This window comes from Sitophilus oryzae, unplaced genomic scaffold, assembly GCF_002938485.1.
Source record: "Sitophilus oryzae breed Bouriz unplaced genomic scaffold, Soryzae_2.0 scaffold_172_pilon_pilon, whole genome shotgun sequence".
Taxonomy (NCBI): Eukaryota; Metazoa; Arthropoda; class Insecta; order Coleoptera; family Curculionidae; genus Sitophilus; species Sitophilus oryzae.
Window position 1 is genome coordinate 5,673,318 of NW_022146424.1, and position 21,065 is coordinate 5,694,382.

The following is a 21,065-nucleotide window of genomic DNA, read 5'->3' on the forward strand; positions in this document are numbered from 1 at the left end:
TTTCCGATAAACCCTTAAAATAACTAATTTTTTCTCTAACTATAACATGTTTTGTAAAATTCCTGAGTTGACGATAATATTGTAATTTGGCTTCAGATCGTTGTTTTAAATATTTTTGATGTGCTTTGTCTCTAAGTTTGATTAATAATTTAATGTTATCCGTTATCCAGGGTAAATATGGTTTATCTGCGATTTTCTTCTTTTGTAACGGTGCATGTTTATTGAGGAGATAAAAAATGTAATCATATAGAGTTTTTATTTTAATATTAATATCCGCTATATAAAAAATATTTTCCCAAGGTAACATAATTGCATCTTTTTTAAAATTTTCCTGGTTAATATGATTATAATCTCTATATTCAATATATTTCGTAGAGCTATGGGATATTTGTAGAGTAAATATAACATATATCAAACAATGATCAGAAACTGACTCAGATACAGGGACGGAAGTACTGAATATAAAATATAACGGACGGAAGTACTGAAAATATATGAAAATCATCACTTATCCTCAATCGATCCGCCACTGGTTGTCGCCATTTCAATGTCGGTCAATTAAAAAAATTGATATAAAATAGAAAAAAACTAATTTATTAAATTATTATTTACAAAAGTATTGCAGCGGTAGTAATCCTACCAAACAAGCAAAATTAGAGTCACAGTGTCTTACATACATGTACAAATCGTAATTAACAGTTACATTTAATACAATTGCCTATAGAGGGTATACATAACCTACAATTCTAGAGAAACAAATGAGGGCCAGTTTATGCTTCTGTCATTTTCATGAAAATATGTTTTTTCAACTTTCCATGTGTAAAATAAAAAAACTGCTTTGTAAACGGCGCGCGGCGTCAAGTTGTCTAGGCTATACTACGCGATTAGAGTAAACTCTGATTTCAGACTTGTTTTCATGTATTTATAAAATAGGCATATAAAAAATCTAATTTTCCAGTGGCGTACCACATTTAATTATTAAAAAATAAAATTATAAATATATTTATAAGTAGTTTTATTATTACTAATCTAAAGCTAATGACTGAAGCTTAAACCAGCCAGAATAATTTTGTAAATAAATAAGCAGCACTGGTAAAACATGGTATTAATTAATTATACAAATTATCTAAGTTGTTGTAAACCTTATCTACCTAGAAAATTGTGACATCTATGAAAAACTCATTTAGGCTTAGCCCGTAAATAGATCACATGATAATCACATTATGGAAAATTACAATTACCACTTTAGCCCTCTTCTAATACTTGCTAATGGAGATTGACTGCTGGAATGCTCTAATCAATTCCCGTGTGTAATTTGTTCTCCATTAACCAATTAAAATTCGATAATTTTTGCTAAACCTTGATTTATAAATGCCAAGTATGTATTTAAATTTAAAAGATGCCGTAAGTCACGACCTCTAAGAACATTTTAACATATGAATGAAGATATCTTTCTAAAAAGTAGGATAAGGGTTGTCCAACGAGTCCGGGAGATATCAAGAGACGACATTCAAAACATAATATAACTGTGAATTAAAACAACAGACAAGAACTGTCGCTGTCAACAACTATGTTTTCAGGTAAAAAAATGTAAAAAGGCCAAATGTAAGAAAATAAATAAAATTTTTACAGCAGTCATTAACAGGGAACGTTTTAATAGAAGCTTTCCTAATTCGAAAAAGTATTTTTTTTTAATTTCACACTGTGTAGAAATATGATTTTGGTCACTTTATTTTCATGGTCTGTATTTTAATGCATATGTCAGAGATATAATATGAAAAATATATATGACTAGTTGACAAACAGAGAAAAAATAAAAAGCGGCATACAGTGTTGCCGGTCCGTACGTGAAATACCATAATAAACGAAGATAATATATCTAAGCTAAATAGCTAGATTATTATTATTAAATAATAATAATCAATTCTTGAAAACTTGTAACAAATTATCTGCGGCCACTCTTTACCATAGAAATAAATATTCATTGGTTTGTCCATTATTAGTTCAGAAATAGTGCCAGTTATCACATTTTAAGGTGTAAAGCTTCGCTCTAAAACTACACAGTGTGATGGGCTACACGCCATAGAACCAACACAATTTGTACTAGATTCAAACAGCTGTAAATTTTGACTTTGGTTACAAAACTAACAACTACGATTGTTTTTGTAGTTGTCTCAGACCGAGGCTTAATTACGCCATCTATTACGGTTGTAGTTAAATGAGTAACTAATTGTGGAAATTATAGATACAACCCTAGAAACGACATTTTCCGTAAACGCTAACTTGAGCGGTTTGAAATTTTGAAGCAAGATCTGGCAATACCAAATAGAAGGAATGTATCAACCCAAGTTTTTTCTCTTTTTAATATGTCTGTCTTCCATCTCTGTTACATATTAAAATCCAAACCACGCTTCTATCGCACCAAATCTATATATGAATAAAATGTTCTTAGGATCGTACACCATGCATTTATGAATGTTTCTTTAAAATAGGTATGAAGATATGCATAAAATAGATATGAAAAATCACGGTTCATATTATCTTTTTCTTTTATTACTTTGAAGATGTTACAGAATGGCACTCATAATAATTAAGTATAATATGACGAATAATATTTACATCTGATATGTTAACTTTAAATTTTGGTTTGTCCAAAAAATTAAAAATCAATAAATGATCTATTTGATGTATAATATTGTATAAAAAAAAAGGCGCCGATGACATTTCCCATATAATTTTACACATAAAATGACGGCGATTTTTCATTTTTTCATAGCCGTCGCTGACGCCGTTTTTTTTTAGATCATATTGTATTAGTAATGTATAAAAACTCCCTAAAATAGTTTTTACATATTGCTGGAAAATAACATGGGGATATGAATAAATAACTCTTTTGAGTACTTACTGGGAGTAAATTTTCAAATAATTCTTAGACTGAAGTACAGTAAAACCGAAAACTGATTTAAAAGAAAAAATCTAGTTAAAAGTAATAAAGCAAAAAAGTGATTTTACGTGCAAGTGGCCCTGAATCCAAACCATTGACAAATAAAAACAAATGGACTTTAAAAAAATTAATAGACAATAAAAATACAACTTGTCTAGAAAGTTATAAACAGGTTTTTTACTTTTGAATAAAGACTTGTTTTCTTTTACTGATATGACTTTTACATTTATGTAATTATGGCATTTCATAAATCAGTATTGTCTCTAGTAGCCTTCATTTAACATTTGTGGTTATGATTCTAATTAACAAAGAAAATTCATATCCGTTTGTTACATAAAATATTAAAAAAAATATATATTACTAAAACTGGTATGAAGATTGTCTTTTATATTTTGCATATACATAGTAGGCGTCTGTCAACATATTCAAATGTCAAAATTAACTGTCATATTTAGTTAACACCAAAGTTTTAGACCACATGAAGCACCACAATAATCGACGATTTCTCGTTGGTATGGAGAATTGAAACGTGGACTAGTCTTAGCGAAGATCCAAGAACAGGTCCACCAACAACGGTAGTCACCCTGGAAAACGTCAATGCTGTATGTAGGTTGATCCAAGAAGATCAACATGTTGGCATTGGGCATTTCAAAGAACTCAATTCAAAAAATTTTACATGAAGATCTGTAAAAAAATAGTTTCTCGTTGGATACCGCATCTGTTGGTGGAAGAACAGAAAGCAATTAGAGTCCATTGGTATAAAAAAACATGCAGAAAAATCAAAAAATACATACACTGTTTTGTCAATGGTGATGAATCCTTGATTTACTCTTATGAACCAGAAAATATACGTTAATCGGCTGTTTGGGTGTTTTGACGGTGTTTTGAGATGAACCAAATCCGACGAAAGTTATCCGTTCTCGAAGTGTTTCCAAAAAGATGGTGGCGACACTTGTCTCAAAAAAAGCGGGTCATGTAACAAGAATTCCTCTGCAAAATCAAAGAACTGTTACTGCCGATTGGTACATATATATTTGTTTGCCAGAAAACCAACCCTCAACGACGAATGGTGCTCCAAGATAATGCAAGTTCCCGCACAATTTGAAAAACAATTGAGTTTTTAAAGCAAGAAAACATCGAATTGTCGGACCCCCCTCTATACAGTCCCTACCTAAGTCCTAAGGTTTTTTACTTTTCCAAAAATTAAGAATGAACTCCGTGGTCAAAGGTTCCAGTCCCCAAAAGATGCAATCAGCTCCTTCAAAAACGGAATTTTGAAGGTAACAAGTGAGAGGCATAACTGCTTTCAGAATTGGCTCCAAGATGCAAAAATGTATTTCTCTATAAACACAATAGTGTCTTAAAGTTATCTACTTTTTTTCTACCTCTATATGCAAACCATAGAAGACAACCCTTGTATGTATGTTTAATATAATCTATTGAAACAGAACCAAAATAAATAACGTTTCAAAAATACCTACTTGAAGTTATTAAAATCAGAACGCGCTCAATTACAAATTTCGGAACATACTTGAAATTTTCTGGACAATATAAACAGAGCCTTTAAAACAAATATTGACTAAATAATGATGAAATAACATTAAACGATAATTGTACAGACTATATCACCTTATTTTTATTCAAGACATGACATGATGAGAAATGTTCTATTAGAAGAACTATAGATAATTATTATTCTTTATTGTCAATGGACTGGAAGCAGTAATGGCTCAAAAACAATTTTATTTGTACTCCGTCCATTAATAAGATTTTCCACACTTCTTTCATCTCTTTAACAGCAGCATATTGAAAACCTAAGGTAATTACTTGACACATATAAAAGCCGGAAGGATACACCACCGCCCGCAACTGTAAAACTATGGCAAACGCACACTCACACTAATTTATTTCGCCTACAAACTGTCAAGACACTTGAGTTTACTCTTGAGCACGTCTTGAATTTCGTTACGCGTTTTGCGATAACTCAACAGAATGTTTTTACGGATCGTGGCACAGTCGGTGTTCAGATTCAAAGAGTCCAAAATCGTAACCAAGTCCCTGTTGTCCGTTTCCCCGCACAATCCATTTACCAAGCCACTAGTTTTGTTTATTTGAGTTTTAATTTCGTTTATGATCAGGTCCAAGTGGCATTTCAGTTTAGATTCGATCGGGTTTTTCTTTTTCGCCTTTTTGCCTTGCGGAGGAGGTTTCACTAGTTCGTTGCACATGAGGCACATCACGCAAGCAATACAAAGTGCCTAAAATATTAACACTGTTTCAACGATATACAGGGTGGTTCGAACTGTAACCGGAACTTCAGGAGCATATTCTACAGATAAAAGTAAGTAAAAAAGTTCCTATAAATGTATGTTCTAAAATGCTTAGTTTGGAAGGTACAGGGTTTAGAAATTTCATTTTTATTTAAATTTTTTCCAAATAATTTCTAAAGTGACGTCAATATTTCGATGAAAATTGGTGTCTGGGAGTTTCTTCACATGAGAAATTTGATTTTTATGTTAATATGACTCCTACTTATAGAGGGCGCCACCTACATATTTTTAATTGGTTTGAAGAGTAATAACTTCTCGTACGTACCTGTATAAAACTAGTGAATAAAAAAATATAGATTTACAACGTTTTTTACGTAGGACAGGACTCTTGGTAAAAATCGCTACGAATAATGGTTCTCGAAATAATTCGAATTGAAATTATCAATATCTATCATCATTGACATAAATTAAACATGTTGACGAAATAATAGTTGTTAGACTGAAATCATAAGCCAAAAGTTTTTGTGCCAAAAGTTCAACAAAAACTATTTTATCATCATTTTTTCAAAGAAAAATATATGATTAATTAAAAAAAAAGTTCCCAAATTTATCATTTCAGTCAAATATCTACTCGACATGATTATTTTTTGTCAATAACGACAAAAATATAAATTTACAATGACATGTATTGATTATTTCCATTCTAAATATCAGAACAGTTGCTCGTAGCGATTTATACTAAGAGACATTTTTTGCGTAAAAAATCACGGAAATGTATATTTTTTACCCAGTAGTTTTATACCGGTACGGACGAAAAGTTATTACTCTTCACACATGTAGGTAGCGCCCCCTACAAATAGGAATCATATTGATATCAAAATCAAATTTCTCATGTCAAAAAACTTTTCCAGACACCAATTTTCACCTAAATATTGACGTTACTTCAGAAGAAATTATTTGAAAAAAATTGAAATAAAAATGAAACTTCTACACCCTGCATCTCCGAAACTAAGCATTTTAGGACATATATTTATACGAACTTTTTTACTTATTTTTATCTGCCGAATATGCGGCCGAAGTTTCCGGAATACAGTTCGGACCACCCTGTATATATTTTTTAAAACGGATGAGATTTCCTGCGAAGGTACTAAAATTTACAGGAATGAGATTATTTTTATTATTAGCTGACAAATTTTGAAACCATTGAATAGAAAAACTAAGAAAGCTGTCTAATACCGTTGATTGAAGAAATAAGAAGATGCGCAACTTTATGGGCGATTTCGTGGCACAAAATATGTCCCAGATGTAGCTGGAGTTACCGTTATATGTGCGAGATTTAGTTTAGTTCTGCGCCACTGCGCGCTAATCGTTTACAGCGCAGCGGATAAAGAATACTGGACCATAGTTCTGCTTTTAGCCGACAGAGTGGGTAAGCGCCGGAGACAGTGTTGCCAGAACTACGGATTAATCCGTAGATTTGCGGATTTTGGATACAGTACGTTAATAATACGAATTTTCCATAATTAAATAATTTAATATAATATTATAGGATTAAACAAAGAACGGCGCCCGAGTGGGCTTCGAAATGAAGATCGCTATTATTTCATAATATGTAAAATATTATGGTAAATGTCAACAGCTCATCATTTCCAAGCCAACCAAACGACTTTTTTTCGATCATACGAAATATTCAGTACCTATAAAAGAATTTTTATTTTTGTTGTTTATTCTTGTTTAACACGACGAATAAATTTTCATACATAAACGCGGATTTTTCATCCAAAGATATTTTCGTCAAACGTATTACAGATATTACACATTTTAACATGGCAACACTGTCGCTTCCAGTTCCACACCGTCTTCAATATGCCTTCGCTAGCCGAAATAGAGAAAACGGGTGTTTTATGCCTTGGCCGCAGAACGAGTAGAGGCTCCACCATACAGCACTTGAGACGTAAGGGGAAATCAAATCAGCCTTGTCACGAATTCGCTCATTAGGTTGCGTATCTTCCTAAATCTTTCAATCAACGCTAATACTATTTTTATATTCATACATGAAGGACAGCAACGTCTTAAAAAATATTCTTTTTTCAGTTTTGTTTGACGTTTCATTTTGGACACACGGTATGTTGCACAATTGCAGAGTATGTTGAGCTTTCTTTATGAGAGTTTTAACAACTCTACGTTGAATTTATAATCTTTATTATTTGTCATAAATGTCATTTTTCGCGGCAAGTATGGTACACTAATTCTTCTTTGACACGTTTACAATCATTAAAATATAATGAAACGTTCGAACAGTAGCAGCGACGCAGCTCCAAATTCAAGCAAGTCGAAAGCTTGAGCAGCGCGATGCGTTGTAACACGCCGCAAGGCTCGTACGTTTTCTACACTGTGAACACACTTATTTAAAATCTACATCTAAAATCTCGAGAGACATCGCACAAAGCACACCGCTCCGCTAGAGCGAAGCCAATATGAACGTGCTCTTAGCCTTTTTATTCAATGGTCAAAAACCAGTATTAAGAATACCACACTATAAGAAAACCTCAAAGAAATAGGTAAACGCAGAGGCGCACTGACATGTAAATCACATTGGTTTATATTCAATCTCAACATCAACAATTATTTAAAGTAAATTTTCCAAACAACATGAACTGATATAGTCTGTGAAACGAATAACTTTGAATTTGACAGTTCCCGCGGACTTTTCTAGTGTTAATTTTATTAGGTTAGCAACTTACGGCCATGCTGATGCAATGCCGTCTCTAATAGAACAGCCTCAGAGCGAGATTTATGACGTCACGCTAGTTAGATACTAGGGATTAATAAATATGTTGTAGAATACATGGAAAACAATTATTTCTCGTATTTTTGGTTACATTGATTATGGCTGAAATCGTACTCCATAGTCAATGTAGATAGTTTTAGTGTTAAGAATAATAATTTTAAAAAATATGTGGTCATCTTTTGACAAATTCATATTAATTTATTAATTGCAGTAAACATTATGTGGTGTTAGGTTAGGTTGTGAATATCTTATATATGTAATTTTTTGGATTATATTCGACACTATTTTTTTCATATGACACAACACTGATGAAGGCTATAATGTTAGCCAAAACGTTTTTTTTTACGAAAAAAAATAATGAAAATCCAAAAATGAAAACTTAATCAACGTTTTTCCCGAACCTAAATCCCAAAAAAATCAAAAATTTTAGAATAATTTTACATATAAAATGACAGCGATTATTTCATAGCCATTGCTGACGCCTTTTTTTATGATATTGTATTATTTGCAAATATTAATAAATATTTTTGCAAATATTTAAATTTTCGAACATTGATACTTGCAAAATATATATATATAAATTTTGTGAATGCAAATAATAATACATCACTATTAGTGGATATTGAATGTTTTTTGTTAAATTAGATCGATTTTCAAACCCCAAAATTTATAATATATTTTACATTTTACCTATTATCTTATGTACCTATTCATTATATGTATATTGTAAATCATTTGCTGCATTTGTATGGTTCATAGTTTATTTGCTTTTCAAACCCCAAAATTTATAATATATTTTACATTTTACCTATTATCTTATGTACCTATTCATTATATGTATATTGTAAATCATTTGCTGCATTTGTATGGTTCATAGTTTATTTGCCAAAGTATTTATTGCTATAAATTGTATTTATTAACTGTATATTATGTATATGATTCTTTTTGTTTTTCCTTTTGTTGCTGACAACAGGGAACAATAAACCCTGCTCGTATATAAAATATCCCCTAAAACGTTAGGCGTATTATATTGATTCGGCAAATTTATTTACAGCCAAAGAGCCACTGACAAGCTAATTTCTGTTTGGATTCTAACAAAGGGGTATTTTACAAATAATATTTATTTTATTTTTTACATTATTTTTGTTTCAGTAGCTTACTACAATTTTTATTGTGAGAAATGAACCCGCCATTAAATTATAAACAGTATTAAATCAGAGTGTCAACATATTAAAGAGTAAATTTAAAGCAATACCGAACTACGGAATTCCTATCCAGCTTGTTCATTCACCCTTCTTTTTAGACATTAGGTAAATAAAATGTCATAATTCATCATCGTTTCACGATGCGATACATATCAGTATCCGAACGTTAAAATCAATCATGTAAACTATATCATTTTTAAAATACAAACCAAAAATACGAGGAATAATTATGTTTTCCATGTGTTCTACAACATATTTATTAATCCGTAAGTATCTAACTAGCGTGACGTAATAAATCTCGCTCCCAGGCTGTTCTATTAGAGACGGCATTGGTCTGATATTTAGAAATGTCAAAAGCTGATGACATTTTACTTTTGACCAAATACGTTTAAAGTACCTATACGGAGGGTACCGCTTAAATTCCTGTCCCGATGTTAAAGGATGGCTGTAGAATTTCAATGCATTTCCTACATAAGTCTATCCTTGTGTGGTAGGAGGTTTGACTAAACAAGGATGAACCTATGTCTTGAAACCATTCGACTCGATTTTCTGTCCTCCTTCAATACTGGGACATAAATTCTCTCATTGCTCTTATGGGGAGGCCGCGGTATAGGTAATTTAAACTTATTTGCTTTTGACAATTATTACATTTTGTGTTGATATTTGCAAGAAAAGGAAGAACTGTCACTTGTTTTATTATTTTCCTTTACTATTTCACGAAAGTAAAAAGACTTACCTATCTGATTCGTTCAGGCACTCAATTTAAAGAATATCAGTAACTTTTTTGACAGAGGGATTTTATATTTGCCATGTTGGTAAAAAATAACGGTCAAAATTCAAAGTTATTCATTTTATAGACTATATCATAGACACATCCCAAAACGGATATTAAAGAAATACCGGTTACGTAACGTTAAATGATCCTCTAGGTTTACTTATTTCTCTGTATTGTGAACACAATAATTTTTCGAAGCATAATCGACTAACCTCAACAGTATTGACTATCCTCTCGACACCTTTCCTTTTCTCTCTAAAATCGGACGATTTCGTATTCAATTTCTTTTCAAGGGTTTCAGTTAATCTACTCAATTCCTCCTGTGTCGCTTTACTGGCTTTTTCGATCTCATCCGAATTGTCGAGAGTTAAAAACTCGAAAAAGCTTAAAAACAGCGTTACTATAGGTCGAAATGGGGTGTCCAAAAAGGCGTGCAATCGGGATGGAAGTGGATACGAAACTGAATCCTAAAGAAACATTTTAAAAATTACTGTAATGTCCCAAAAAAAATATTAGTCCGCATCGTATGGAATTTTGTTATTAATTGACTTAGGCAGAACTTAACTCGGTTATTAAGAATTCTGTAATATATCTGTGTTACTTTTTGTAAATTTACTTATATTTTTTTAGTGTAGCCAAAACGGAAATTTTGTTGTAAAATTGAATGATCCCGTCATAGTTCTCTAAACGGTCCTCAGTCTTAATTCACTTCAAGTAAAACAGTTTTTTTTGCCTATAAGCTATAAGCTTTTACTTGATACGTTTTGCCTGAACAGGTAAGACTGACAGGTAAAACATTATGTGTAGACGAGTCTTTAGTAGGAATGTAACAAGAAAACATTTTAAATTAAAAAAAATTGTGTGTGCACTATGTGCGCATATTTGAAGTGAAACTTCTTACTAACAGCTATTAAATTGAATGATTTGAAGGATATATATGAAAAAGTGTAGTTTGAACGTTTGAACTGTTGAAAAAGTAATAAATTACAAATTAATAAATAATTTGATTCACTTTCACAAAATTTGTATTAAAATGCCAGTCTGTCCATCTGGGCACTCCATTTGGATACTTCTATCCATGCGCCGAGTTTGGTTCCAATCGACCTATAATTAAAAAAATCCTGATGATTTCGTCCATTTAGAGACATCGGTGAGGCCGTCATCCTGTAACCCGTTCCCAATTATATCGAAATCGACCCACATTTTTCTTCAATATCAAATCCTTAGTCCCACCCTGTTGAAGATGTAAACGAAACGTCGTATCCAACTTTGCAAGGTGGAACCATGTGCACCGTCGCACAGTGGGGTATTTGACACAGATAGTTAATCGAAATTTTTTTATGTAGACCTTATATAAATTATTGCTATTTTCAATTAAGGAGGAAATAATATGACCAAAATAAAGGATAATTCGTCGATTCCACGGTCAATGCCACTAATGCCAGTAGTAATATCGCAACTAATACTACTAATGGTACGACTGATCCGCGAGCAATGCCGATACCACTAAAGTCGCTACTAATGCCAAATTGTGCTATACTGCTAATGGCACTAATGCGATCGCTTTGTACACAACAATGCCATCGCGGTTTACACCTCGCATTAGTATATCACTGATTGGCAAATTAGAGGAAACCAAGAATGTTTTTCTCATTTTATCAGCAAAGTCGCAAAAAAGTCGCAGTATTTTATTTTACTGTATGAAAGCCCAATGTTTACTAAGTAAAACGTATATAGACAATATGCTGAATTCTTCGAAATGCGCAACTAAATCTCTAAGTATAATAAAAATGTCATAAATTTAATCAAATTTTCTGAACGCCTAACTTTTAGTTGCAAAAAAAATCGTTAGTATAGAGAATATCAAAATAAATAATACGTTTTTGTAGAATACATACCTGCAGCTTGCTGAGCCATTTTCAATCAAAACAATAATATAAACGTAAAAAGAGCACAAGAACAACAATTTATAATTTTAAATATAAAATTTAGCCATTTACCTTTTATCTGTGAGAAGTAACAACTTTGACGTTTCGTTGAAACGAATGAATGCAACTAAGCACACCCATAGCAACGCCATTCATGGCAGACATGATTTAACTTATCATTTATCTTTTTTGGGAAATCTTAAACACATTTGCTTTTTCGAATTTCGATCACCGTTTTCATGCTAATACCCCACCGTGCGTCGCTCACATAGCCTACCCACCAAATTTGGTCGCCATCAGATGACATCAAGTTCTGACGTTTCTTAAGTCAAAACTGTCACAGTCACACGTGTCGCACACGGTTAAGTAGGCCTTGGTCCAATCTATCGACATACCAAATTTCATTTAAATCAGACGAATTTTTCTAAGCTGTAGACTGTCCTTGCCACTTTTCCTCTCGCCTGTCGTGTGCCGGGTCATTGAATTTTTACTCCCAGCGCACGTAAGAAGTTTCACTTCAAAAATTATAAGAAATAAAATAAATTAATTTTACCTCACTAATAGGCGTTAAATCACATTTCTTAACATTATTTTCTAAATCTTCCCAGTCTTTAAGAATTTGTCTCATACTCGCAATATTTTGCTGCCTTGTACCATCAACTGACCTCAAAACCTTAAAAATAAAATAATTTTATGTAAAAGTGCACTAATAAATAAAAAATCAATACCTCGAGTCCAGCACTCAAAGACCAGAGTATGTGCGTTCTCAATTTCAAGAAATTGAGATCCTGAGCAAAAAGCGTCTTGATTTCATCAGATTCCTCCAACACATTTTCGGCAAACTCTGGTTCCCAATTCACGTACACACTAAGATCTCGATTATCCCTAAAACATTTAAAAAAATTTATTGTATAAGTAAATATTATATTCCTTTGTTTTTTTTTTACCTTAACTTATCCCATTCGATTTTGTTTTCCTTAAAAGATATGTCAACATTGTATATTCCGTCTAAAGTAGAACAATCGACTAGACTTAAAACTATCCTATCAACTACAGTAGTGGTATAGTGCAAACTATTGTTAAGTTTTTCCCGGAAGTCCATAAATTCGTCTAGTTTCATGAATGATCCGAACTTGTAGGAAAACGTCAAATGATCTGTACTCTAAAAAAGTTTAATCCAATAAAACACTAAATAATCACAAGTATACACGGTTTTGGACCTGAGCAACTAAAAGCAATTTCTAAGATAATTTTTGTAGCTGAATCCAAATCAGCCGTCCATTTTTTAAGATTGGTTCTAGTTTTCGAAATATTCAATAAATTCATTATTTTATTATTTTTGACCGTTAACGGTCATTTATTGAATTAAACAATATAAATCAGAAATGAACAGAGGTTGAACTGAGTCTTTTATACTGCTTGGAATCTGTTTCACGGATTAGGGTCCAACAGTAATCGCTCATCGTCCCAAAATCCTTAGTATCGCCTTTCGATTTTCGCTATATCTTGGTGTAGCTGCTCTCCTTGCTCGTCGCTCGTGTCGCCCAAGTTTTGTGGAAACAAAATCAAGATGTGAATGCAGAAAATGTATCTTGAGAGACATTCAAGCCCCAATCTTGTGGTAATTTTGCTTGTAATCCGGTGATTTATGATTACCGAGAAAGTTGTGAACAACACTTTGAAACGATGCCCATGCTGCTGCCTCATCAAGCGTTAAACATTTTGTAAACGTTGACAAAGTTCTTAATAAGGCCAAGTTTAATGTGAAGAGGTGGCAGTAAAACGTCCTGTGGGTATGCGTCAACTACCCGGGCCGTTATAAGAGCGCAGTGCTACTGCCATGCGCGAACTCGAAAACTAGAGCCAATCTTGACAAACGGATTTAAGATCTGAGGTCAGGGCATCAAATAACGTTAAGAATCGTTCTCATCTGCTCGGGTCCAAAAATTGACCCGAATTTGTAAACTTAATTAACTAAACTACTAACTATTAGTTAACTAAAGTTAACTCATTAAGTTACTTTTAACCTATAAGTACAGGGTGACCCATTTTCGCGTGTTTTACAGGGTTTTTCGTTTATGAGTAAATATACAAAGATGCGGTTTTCATATCACTATGCTACTTTTTTATGAAACTAATGATCTACACACAGATTTGTCCTAACCCTCTTAGTATGATGTGACAAAACGTTGAAGATTTGTTCGTTATTATGGTAGTGTGACCTTCTTATAATTATAGTTAAGATAGTTATACCGGGTCCGTCTCAAAAGTGGCTTACGCTTATATATTTTTTTTTATTTTTTCAGATAGAAGAACGAAATTTGGTATGTTAGTATATCACAAAAATTAGCATTGATTGGCATATTCATTTGTTTTTGGTCACTTACTATTTCACCGGAAATGACTACAACTTCTGATTTTTAAATGGCAATCTTGGTATTTTTTTACTTTATTCGATAGAAAATGACACTCTGAATAGAATGACATATCAGGTCAACTTTTGACATTCTCGCTTTAAAAAATTGTATTTTAAATTTCAATGAAAGAGTGCCATGGCTGTGTTAAAAACACTAATTTTTTATCAAGGAGCCTTGGAAAAATATATCTGATTGTCTAATGTTTTTAATTTCTTGTCCTGGCCAGTTAAAAGATGACCAAATCGTATTTTTAATCATATCTCAAATCTAATTTTTTCAAATGGAATAAGGTTCCAAATGAGAGGAACAAAGAAAAAAATACCAAGGGTGCCATTTAAAAATTAAAAGTTGTAGTCATTTCCGGTAAAACAGGTGACTGAAAACAATTGAATACGTCAATCAATCGTAATTTATGTCATATACTAATATACCAAATCTCGTTTTTTTTTTGAAAAAATAAAAGTTATTGGGGTGGGCCACTTTTCAGACGCACCCGGTATAAAGGCCACACTACTATAATAACGAACAAATCTTCAAAGTTTTGTTACATAAAATTTGGTGGCAGCGGTGGGATTTTAAGCCTAACAGAAAGTTACTTAATCCTTTTATTACTGAGTTATTGAAAAAATGGTTATGTATTGGAATTTTTTAGTTTAGCCAATAACAATAAAAAATGTCATTTTACAACTGGCAGTAATACACATGCAAGTCGTATTGGGTGATAAAATATTGAAAATGTAAATCATATACATACCGTATGATGGAATAAAAACGGAGTCAACGATGGCTATGAAAAGATCGCTGTCGTTTTATACAGGGTGGCCCATCGAAAACGTTCCGCAAGGCATAACGGCCAGGGTAATTTTTTTTCAGAAAATCCCAAAACACGACAATTTTGTTTGTGAGGGGGACAACTTTTGCCCCAAAAATGATTGCAAAATCTTCAACCTTCTAAGCGGGGGTGTCATCACCCAACTTTTTTCAAATGGGAAGGGGGGTCAAGTGGCGCCGCAATGAAAAGAGCTTTCTATTCTCTATATTTCCCCGCTTCGTTTTTGAAAATCGGTCGAGTCATTGAGAAAATATGAAGGATTGAAATTTGAAAAGTTTATTTAAACATTTATCAGACTAAATGATAAGGATAAATTCCTTCGACCAATTTGCTGTTTTTTCATTATTTCTAGATGTTTAGCATTTTTTCACTTGCCACAAGGTTGAACGATCAGGTGCGGCAGTTGCTAGATAGCTGTTCTGTGACTTGTGCGTTGAAGTTCTTCTCAATATCGTTAAACTTTTTAACAATTATGGTGTACTCACTTGCAGAAAAAGTGGATATAATCGAACTTTATTTTAAAAATAATGAATGTGGCAATCGGTTTGCGCAGATATTCAATAAACGCCATCCTGACAAACACCTTTATGGCAAAATTGTTCGCGATTTAGTAGCAAAATTTCACGAAACTGGTTCCGTTATGAATAAAAAGAAGCAGAGGGAAAATCCTGTAGTAAATGAAGCTATGGAGGTATTCGTATTGGGCCAAGTTGCCATGGGTAGTACGCTGAGTACAAAAAAATTAGCCAATAAGGCCGCGACCGGCGTGAATCGTATAAGTGTCCAAACGATATTAAAAAAACACAAGTTCCACCCGTACAAAATTCAGTTGGTACAAGAACTCAACGAAGACGATTTTGATCGTCGCGGGCTGGTATTTTTGGAAATTCTATTGTGGGTCAGTTTAACGATATTGAGACCGCACCTGATCGTTCAACCTTGTGGCAAGTGAAAAAATGCGTAAACATCTAGAAATAATAAGAAAAAACAACAAATTGGTCAAAGGAATTTATCCTTATCATTTACTCTGATAAATGTTTAAATAAACTTTTCAAATTTGAATCCTTCATATTTTCTCAATGACTCGACCGATTTTCAAAAACGAAGAGGGGAAATATAGAGAATAGAAAGCTCTTTTCATTGCGGCGCCACTTGACCCCCTTCCCATTTGAAAAAAGTTGGGGGATGACACCCCGGCTTAGAGGATTGAAGATTTTGCAATCATTTTTGGGGCAAAAGTTGTCCCCCTCACAAACAAAATTGACGTGTTTTTGGATTTTTTGAAAAAAAAAATATCCTGGCCGTTATGTCTTGCTGAACGTTTTCGATGGGCCACTCTGTATGTAAAATTATATGGGAAATGTCACTGATCGACATTTTTAAGCCAACTGGACGCCGGTTTTTTTCGATCATACGATATTTATAGTATAATTTCATGAATATACTATCAGTTTTGCGATGATTTGTGGAAAGTAGTAAAAAGATATTATTTTATAAGGGATAGAAGAATGGTACTTACATCTTTGTAATTTGAAGAGAAAAATTTCAACGTGGTATCAAAATGTATTGCACACAAGGAGTACAGGCCTGTAGTTGCCAAACGTCCACAATGAACATACCCTAATGAATCCAGTTGTAGATGCTTTATATCCAATAGATAGTATAGACTATTTGCTTCCATTACAGCTCCTTTAAACCAAAGATACATAATGAAAAAAAAACATTCAGTCAATAAATAAAAAAAGTTCCATATGATGTGGAAAATATCTGTAAACACTATTTATAAAACATATAAATCTTACAAACTTACCTAAAATATGATAATATTTCAGAGCCAGGAGTTTAGCATGAAAATTACTGGGAGAATTCGTCAGGAAACTCTCCAGCAATGCCAATGCTGAAATCAAAGAATCAGAACCGTCTTCCTTTTTCGACAAATCGAATAGAATATGCGCCGCCATTATGGCGTAGTTATCTGAAGGCCCAAGATCGGTTGATGGCAAGTCCTTGCCATACGATTGGTACCCGTGTTGATAATGTAGGGTTAAGGCGGTAACAAGGGCTCTAAGGTGTTCTGTGGATAAATTCCGATGTCCCCCGCTTAGGCGGGCCAGTTGAAGTGCTCCTATATGACTTTGCATTTGATCGGCCTAAAATTTTAGTATGACACATACAGGGTCCGGCAATAGTGCGTCGGGCATCTGTAGCTCCTAGAATAAAAAACTTGACGATTTTGTTTAAGTGCAAACCTAAAGTATGTATCAGGATGTATTTCAGGAAAATATTTTAACTTCTATAGGATGGCTCAAAAAAGTGTGAGTGGACCTAGATGATTTTTTTTAAATGGAACACCCTGTATATTTTTTGCATTTTTTGGATATTAGTTTCCGAATCAAAATAGCCTATGGGACCTAATATTGCTGACTTAAATTCCAGTTTATCATTAACGTAATTTTATTTGAAAGGTGTGAAAATAAATAAAAATTTAAATCAAATTCAAATGTTCAATGAAACGTCAAAGGAACTATCTAGATGCTGTCAAGGATGGAGACATGGAGACCTATGATGTTAATTCTGTCTCCCATTGTGAATACATGGATAGCATTATACTTTCATAATCATTTTATTCAAAAGGTTTAATACTATTTAAAACATGTTTAAAAAACTCTGTTTATGAATGTTTCATTAATGTGGTCTTTCAACAAAATAAGATAAAACTCTTTTCAACTGTTTAATAAAAAAATAACTGTAATACTAAAGAATAAAAAACAAAATAATCACCTAGTTAATATTGCTTAGAAAAAAAAAAGATCAACTCCACTATCTAAAGTAAATACCTAATATAGTTTTGATTTCAGAACAGTTCTTGTATTTTTAATAATTTTTTTAAGAAGGGCTGAAAAATATATATTTTTGATTTATTTTTTAATATCTCTGAAACTATCGAAATATATTTATTTATATTTTAGGTGTATGTAAAGTAATCTGAAAGAAACCCAAAAATGCAATAATATACAGGGTGTTCCATTTAAAAAAAATCATCCACGTCCACCCACACTTTTTTGAGTCACCCTATAGAAGTTAAAATATTTTCCTGAAATACATCCTGGTACATACTTTAGGTTTGCACTAAAACAAAATTCTCAAGTATTTTATTCTATGAGCTACAGATGCCCGACGCACTATTGCCGGACCCTGTATAAGATAACATACTATACCAAAAAATTTCAGTATCAGTTCCCAATCCCTCCAATATTTTATACAAAATATTTATGGTTATGAACATACATTTCATTACATTTTGTTTAAAACTTGTATTAAACTTGTTTTAATATTTGTTTAATACTTTGAATAAAAAGATTATGAAAGGAGTATACCAAAAAACTTAAGTGGAGTGCGACGGGGACCTAATATTGCTGACTTAAATTCCAGTTTATCATTAACGTAATTTTATTTGAAAGGTGTGAAAATATAAATAAAAATTTCAAATCAAATTCAAATGTTCCAATTGAAACGTCAAAGAGAACTATCTAGATGCTGTCAAGGATGGAGACATGGAGACCTATGATGTTAATTCTGTCTCCCATTGTGAATACATGGATAGCATTATACACTTTCCTTAATCATTTTATTCAAAGGTTTAATACTATTTAAAACATGTTTAAAACTCTGTTTTATGAATGTTTCGTGTGTAGTTGTCTTTTTTCAACAAAATAAGATAAAACTCTTTATTTCAACTGTTTAATAAAAAAATAACTGTAATACTAAAAGAATAAAAACAAAATAATCACCTGAACCCAATATTGCTTAGAAAAAAAAAGATCAACTCCATAGTAGAGAAATAGTACATAACTGTGATGGCATAACTTCTTATTGATGACAAAAAAAGTTTTATTTAAAAATAAAAAAACATGTATTTTTTCAACTTTGTTTAAAATGGAATATAAATTTAATTAATTACTTTAAATTGTAAATAATATATATTAAGTATTAACCAATTAAATACCTACATCTACATTTTTTTAAACAAAATTAAATGTGTATTAATTGTACTCACAGACTGCGGGACACTAGTTGATCCAATTCCCACTTCTTTGATTAATTTTGTCGCCAGCTCCGACTTCTGTTCTGCATCGAGCACTTTTAAATAAATTTTTAAGTCAAAAACGCAACAGGATTTGTGTCCAAACTTCCTAAAATACTCAATGAATAATTCTATTTTATCACCCAAAATATCTTCAGTCTTGATATTCTTTTCTTGGAGTTTAGAACACAATTCAAATCTAGCTAAATATGGAGCCCTTAACAAAAAACCTGTTAAAATAAATTATTGCATGTAATAATTATCAAAATTGTTTTAGATTTTTTACTCACTGTTTTCTGCACCATCTTCTATAATGCCACAAATAAATTCATGACATTTTTCGGGTGTATTGTCGAAACTATCCACATCATTCTCTACGTCGCTGGGTCCATTGCCATTAACACCCGTTTCATATAAATCAAAAACAGAAGCAATATAGGTTTTCCATACATTCCATTTATCAAAACTAGAGAAATTAAAAATCATTCATAGAAAACAATATACTGGTCATACTCACTTATCGCTTAATATAATTTTACATAATGAGTTCACTTGTTGCCATCTCTGTAGCTTTTTTAAATATAGTAGTTTTAAAATAGACAAATCTGAACATTGCAATTTTTCACCCAACGGACCATCTACTAGGTCCAGAATTTTTTCATATTCTAATTGCATTTCTAAAACCATAATATACAACTGGACCTAAACCAAAATAATATAAATTTATTTAATTGTAACATAACAATAATTTATAAATCACCTCTTGTTCGGCTTCCATCTTATTATCATTCACTAATTTTTCCATCATTCTCTCTGCGAGATTTAGCAGCACTTTTCTTTTTTTCTCATCATTAGCTCCTGGAAATAATATGTCCAATTATAATATAATTCTAAGTTTCTTTATTACATACCCTCGCCTCTTCTGGCTTGAAGTATAATACTCATTACGATCCAACAATAATATGGATTTTTTGGTTTTTGTTTATATAGAGCCATAGCACTTTGTTGCTGTGCTTTGAAATTGCCAATCCTAACATAGGTCATAAATAAATGGGTATGTAATTCTTCATTGGTTGGGTTCAGTTTAACTGCTGTTTCATAAAGCTTACTGATTTTCTCAACTAAAACACAATATATATATACAGTAAAAATATTAACAGCCGCCTTAAAAATATACCTTGTTGCATTTCCCGATAACATAATGCCATTGCCTGTAAAGTGGCTTCCTCTGTAGGTACTTCACTAGCAAGATTGTCTAAAATCACATTAGTTTCCTGTTCCCTTCCCATCCTATGTAATGTTAAAGCTTTTAATGCTTTTGCACAATGAAGATTCGGGGTCTTCTTCAATACTTTCTCACATTCCTGCAGTGCTTTTTTATTATTTCCTGAATCCAGCCAATCTAAAAGTTATAAAGACCGTCGATCAGTTGAGGTGTAATGTAATTATTTTTCGATAACTAGAAAATCACAGTAGGAATCAAATGCCTGTTTATAGAAAAATTGTAAATATATTTACCATAAATAGGCCGTAGTCTTCTTTCTAACACGGAAGGATCGGTATTTTGCACGTGCCGAGACATTTTCTCAAAATAAACTTTAATAGGTTAGAACTTTTGCAAGCGGTTTTGAATTTTGAACACCCAAAAACTTTAACTTATCTATAATATTTAAGCCGACAATCATTAATTTACGTCTTAATAATTCTACACAGAAAAAAATATAAAATAAACCTCTAGTTGGATTAACTGCAAGTTTATTTAAAAATATATCAACTTTTTCACCATTTTACAAATGATTTTTTTCCCTGTTTTTGTCAG

At 32.2% G+C, this 21,065-nt stretch overlaps 1 protein-coding gene across 1 annotated transcript; it reads right to left on the reverse strand.

Moving 5' to 3' along the window:
* Positions 1–578: 578 nt before the first annotated feature.
* On the reverse strand, positions 579–21,023 carry LOC115881738 (phagocyte signaling-impaired protein). The gene is made up of 14 exons (XM_030899363.1): positions 20,765–21,023; positions 20,424–20,648; positions 20,158–20,367; positions 20,007–20,104; positions 19,764–19,948; positions 19,537–19,712; positions 19,220–19,476; positions 16,973–17,312; positions 16,682–16,851; positions 12,861–13,075; positions 12,642–12,798; positions 12,467–12,586; positions 10,198–10,452; positions 579–5,202 (listed from the first exon to the last, which is right to left on the reverse strand). The coding sequence occupies exons 1-14, from the start codon at positions 20,826–20,828 to the stop codon at positions 4,858–4,860; spliced, it is 2,817 nt and encodes a 938-aa protein (XP_030755223.1). The 5' UTR covers positions 20,829–21,023; the 3' UTR covers positions 579–4,857.
* Positions 21,024–21,065: the final 42 nt, after the last annotated feature.